This window comes from Chaetura pelagica, unplaced genomic scaffold (genome assembly GCF_000747805.2).
Source record: "Chaetura pelagica isolate M959 unplaced genomic scaffold, ChaPel_1.0 scaffold814, whole genome shotgun sequence".
NCBI classification, from domain to species: Eukaryota; Metazoa; Chordata; class Aves; order Apodiformes; family Apodidae; genus Chaetura; species Chaetura pelagica.
The window spans coordinates 66,202-71,053 of NW_009953182.1; the positions used below are offsets into that span (position 1 = coordinate 66,202).

The window sequence follows — 4,852 nt, forward strand, 5'->3', positions numbered from 1 at the left end:
AATTCCCACCAACAGCTCTGGAGCAGAACTGGATGTTCCCGCTGTCCCAGTTCCTCCCCATCCCTGCCAGGAGCCTTCCCAGGCACCAGGAGCATCCCCACGGAGCAGGACGTGTCCCACCTGCAGCCCCTCCTGGACACGGCTCTGGATGGGGCTGTCACCTGCAGGAGAGCCTGGGAGCTCTGCTGGGATGTGAGGCAGGAGCTCCTGCCTGGTGTGTCCACTGGTTTGAGGCCCTGAGGAAGATCCCCTGGTCCCAGACTCTGCATCTCTGGAAGGTGAAACCCATGGGCACTCGAAGCCCTTTGCTCAGTTCTCTGTCTATTCTGAGTCCTAGGATTAAATCACCCATTTTGACTGAACCTCTTGGCTGTTCAATCATTCCCACTTATCCCTGTCATCATTCCAGGGAGGAATCATCACATCCTTCATCTTTATTCACTCCTGTTTAACCCAACTCTGTGCTCCTGGTTTTGCTGCCTTGTCAGCTGGACAAGTGGGTTCTTTTCAACACTTAAAATAATTCTAGCAGTAATAGAACAGGTTGGATTAAAAAAGAAAGGGAGGGAATTGGAACTGGGGAGCAGAGCCAGAGGCTGGAATCTTCTGGGGTGTGGAAGGTGGACCAGGAGGTGCTCCCTGTGACTTTGGAGACAAGGAGGGTGGAGCTGTAACCCCAGCTCCTGCCTCCTGTGAGGACACCCCACTGTCCATGGGCATCAGGAGGGAAACCTGGGCTTCCTGCACCTTCCAGAGGGATTTTGTTCCCCAGTTTCCTTTTATTTTAGGCACAGGAACTGTGAGAAGCAGCACAGGTGGGGTCAGAGCAGCCACCAGCAGGCTGGGAGGTTGGTGTCTGGGAAGGTTTGTCACCACTGAGCAAGCCTTGCCCTTCTCTCACAATTAAATCAACTCAACCTCCTGCTTCCTGAGAGCTCCGGGTGGAAAGGACTGGAATTCATGCTCCTCTGGCTTCATTCCCTGGAGCAAGGTGACTCCTGCCCATCCCCAACCTCCCTGCAGAGCTGCAGGATGGATGGTCCATGAGCTGTGGAGCTGCTCCAGGGTCAGGCTGGGGGGCAGAATTCCCACCCCACATCCCTAGGGAGCGTTTGTCGGGCAGTGCTCTGGGCACGGGAGATGTTCCCAGCCCCTCCTTCATCCTCCCAGGAAGCTGACACGTGTTGCTCCTCTCCTCTCTGGAGGATTCCCAGAGTCCTCAGCCCATGGAGCTCCACGGTGGGATGGAGCCTCTTCCTGGAGGCTTTTCCTGGAGGCACCTCAGGAAAGGAGGGTTTGGTTTATCCAGCCAAGGCTCCAACCTTTCCAGGCAGCTCCATCTCCCACAGTTCTGCTCCTGGGCCTGGATGAGGTGTTGGATTAAGAGACTCCAACAACCTGATGCTCCCTCACTTTCCAGGATAAAACTCTTCCCATTTCACAGTCTCCTTGATCCATGGTTTTGCTCCTTGGCCCTGGAGGATTGAACCAAAGCCCTGGGGACCCATCCCTGCCCTGACTGTTCCCCCTGTTCCCTGACCCAGGGCACAGCAGCCCCTGGAGGGGAACTGGGGCTCTTGCCTCATGTGAAGCCCTAAAACCACCCTGGGCCAACCCAGAGAACAACTCAGCAGTTTCTACATCTCCTTTATAACTCAAATGGACCTTCCAAGGGCCTCCCTGTACAAACCCAGGGCCCAGACTCCTCATCCTCCCTGGGTTTCTTTTTCTTCCCCCTTGCCCAGCACCCCCTGGAGCTCCAGTTTGGGCTGCCAGCCATTCCCAGCCCCTGGATTTTGTTCAGTCTTCTCTTCCAGAGCTCCCTGCCCTTCCAGGGGACACGTGGGTCACATTCCAGGTAATTTTAGCCCCTCGTGGATGTGGGGGGAGGGGATGGATCTGCCTCCTGGGGGCTGAGGGAGCTGCTGGGGGGGCAGGGGGGATGCCAAGCAGCTCCCAGGGACCTTCCTCTGACATCCTGGGATGACTCTGTTTTCCTGCCTGGAAGGAAAAGCTCCTGATGACTCTGGTTTAGGGCTTGATGAACCAAAGTGTCGTCCCCCCCCCCCACTGAAGAAGCCATTTCCAAGGTTTTCCATTTTCTCATGGAAAAGTGAATGAGCTGATAAGGAAAGAGCAGAGGCCTTGGCAGGAGGTGGGAAGAGGCTCTTGTGAAAAGTCCTGCAGAGCAGCAAGAGGAGCTGGGTCGTGGTCCTGCAGGGAGACCCAGGCAGTCCCTGCCCTGCTCCTTTCCAGGAGGGGGAAATTGTCCCATCAAGCAGACCCCCTTCCCAGACATCAGTGCTGGAATTCTCTTCAGAGACAAGGAAACCCACACATTCCTAATCAAAGTCAAGTCATCTCCTCAGCTTCACACTTGATATCCAGAGGCAAAACTCTGTGTGTGGGGGGGTGTTAAAGACAGAAAGGGAGGGTGTTTGTTGTTCTGCTTTTGCAGCAAGAAGATATTTTGGAAACTTAATTAGGAATCAACACGTCATTGGGGAGCAAAACCAACATCAGGGCTGAGGGGAGAGCTGGGGGGGCTGAGGGCAGCAAGAGGAGAACACAACCAGGACTTCAGAGTGAGCTTCTCTTGCCCTTTTGATCACATCTTCAAGGTCCTTTTGCCTCCCTCTCAAGCCTCTCCTTGAAAAATTTTGGTGCTGCATGGAACAAACTTCAGTGCCCTGATAGGAGCAGTTCTGTGAGTCTCCCTCAGAGAGAAGATCATGGAATCATGGGATGGGTTGGGTTGGAGGGACCTTCAAGATCACCTAGATCCACCCCCTGCATGGGCAGGGACACCTCCCACCAGCCCAGGCTGCTCCAAGCCCCATCCAACCTGCCCTTCAACACCCCCAGGGATGGGGCAGCCACCTTGAAGATCATCTAGGGGATCATCCAGGTGGTCTTTAAGAGTGTGAATCCCAAGACACCAGGGCTGGGACAGGGATGAGGAGAGGGATGGGGACAGGGAGGAGGACTTCACCTGCCAAACCAATGCAAATATCCCCCCCAGCCCTTTCCACAGCCCAGTAAACCCAGTGTAAGCAATGTCTGGGGTGGGTTCCCTGCTGGGAGTGTGGCTCCCTGTTCCAGCACAGAACTGGGAAGCAGGAGCTGGGAAGCAGGAGCTGGGCTCCCTCCTGTCTCCCTTCCTTCCCTCCCAACTGTTGATGTTTCCAGCTCTGAATCACTAGTCACATCCTCTACAAACTGAGTCACTGTCATCCTACTGCAGGCTTGTCCAACCCCTTGTGTTCTCCAGAAAAACCTGAGGATTCTAAGTGGACCAAAATCCCTCCTCCCTGGGAGGTGTCTGCAGGTTCTTGCTGGGGGGTGGATGCAAAGTGACCTCCCTGGCACCAGGGACAATGGCCAGGGCTGGACACTGGCACATCCAGAGCACCCAGCTCTGCTGGGGGAGCTGTGCAAGGGGCTGGCAGAGCCCATGGGAATCCAGACCCTCTCCTGGAGGGCTCCCAAGTGGCTGAAGACCCACCCGGGCCACCCCCAGGGCTGCATGGCTGCTGTATTTCCTCATCTGGGACGTCCCTTCCAGCCCAGGCCCTGCACACACCCCCCAGGAGGAAAAGAGGCTGCCAAGTGCCACAGAGATGGGGGATTGTTTTTTCCCAAAGCCCCTATTACACCCAAAGAAACTGGTTACCTGCTGCTGGGGGTGGGAAGGGCTGTTCAGCCTCCTCTGTGGCCACACCATGATCTGTCACCCGGCACCTGCACCTGGATGGAACAAGTTTTGGATCCTCAGAGCAGGTCCTCAGATCCTCAGAGCCCCTGTGTCACCAGGCTGGAGCAAAGACAACTCAGGTGAGAGCAGAAATCCTGCCCGTGCCCAATCTCCAGGAGTTTTGCCTTGGCTTCCAATGTCCTTGACAAAATCCAGACACAATCCTGAGACAAACTGTGCTTGGAGCACCAGAGAACTGAGTTCAAACTGGTGAGAACAGGACATCACTGTGGGCTGTCCTGACAGTCCTGCAAGGAGCCTTTTGGGAAGAGAGGATCCAAAGGGCAGGACCAAGCTCTCCCACTGCTCCCAGCATCAGACCATCTGGCCTTGGCCTGGGGCCACCTCTGGGGTGCTCCCTAGGACCTGACAACAGGATGTGGAGAGGAACAGTTCCAGCTGGGAGGCAAAATGTTCTTAAATAAACTGGCATTGAGAGACCCTGAAATGGACACTCATGGAATCATGGGATGGCTTGGGTGGGAAGGGACCTGAAAGAGCATCTAGATCCAACCCCCCCATGGGCAGGGACACCTCCCAGCAGCCCAGGCTGCTCCAAGCCCCATCCAACCTGCCCTTCAACACCCCCAGGGATGGGGCAGCCACAGCTTCCCTGGCCAACCTGGCCCAGGCTCTCCCCACCCTCACACTCCACAATTCCCTCCTCAGCTCCAACCTCCAGCTCCCTCTCCCACTTTTCATCCCTCCCCCTCATCCCATCCCTCCCTGCCCTTGGCCCAAGTCCCTCCCCAGCTTTCCTGGAGCCCCTTCAGGCCCTGGAAGCTGCTCTAAGGTCTCCCTGGAGCCTTCTCCTCTCCAGGCTCAACACCCCCCGACCATGCCCTGTCTTCCCCCGTCCGGGACACCTCCCAGCAGCCCAGGCTGCTCCAAGCCCCATCCAACCTGCCCTTCAACACCCCCAGGGATGGGGCAGCCACCTTGATCATCTAGGGGATCTTTGAAGGTCCCTTCCAACCTAAACCATTCCATGAACTAAAGATCATCCAGATCCAACCCCCTGCATGGGCAGGGACACCTCCCACCAGCCCAGGCTGCTCCAAGCCCCACCCAACCTGCCCTTCAACACCCCCAGGGATG

At 56.4% G+C, this 4,852-nt stretch overlaps 1 protein-coding gene across 1 annotated transcript in view; it reads left to right on the top strand.

Moving 5' to 3' along the window:
- The first annotated feature begins 3,056 nt into the window (after positions 1 to 3,056).
- PLEKHO1 (pleckstrin homology domain containing, family O member 1) overlaps positions 3,057 to 4,852 on the top strand; it is a 19,634-nt gene continuing 17,838 nt past the window's right edge. The window contains exon 1 of the mRNA XM_009997324.1: positions 3,057 to 3,065. Within this exon, the coding sequence (XP_009995626.1) occupies positions 3,057 to 3,065 (9 nt within the window). The remainder of the gene's footprint in view (positions 3,066 to 4,852) is intronic.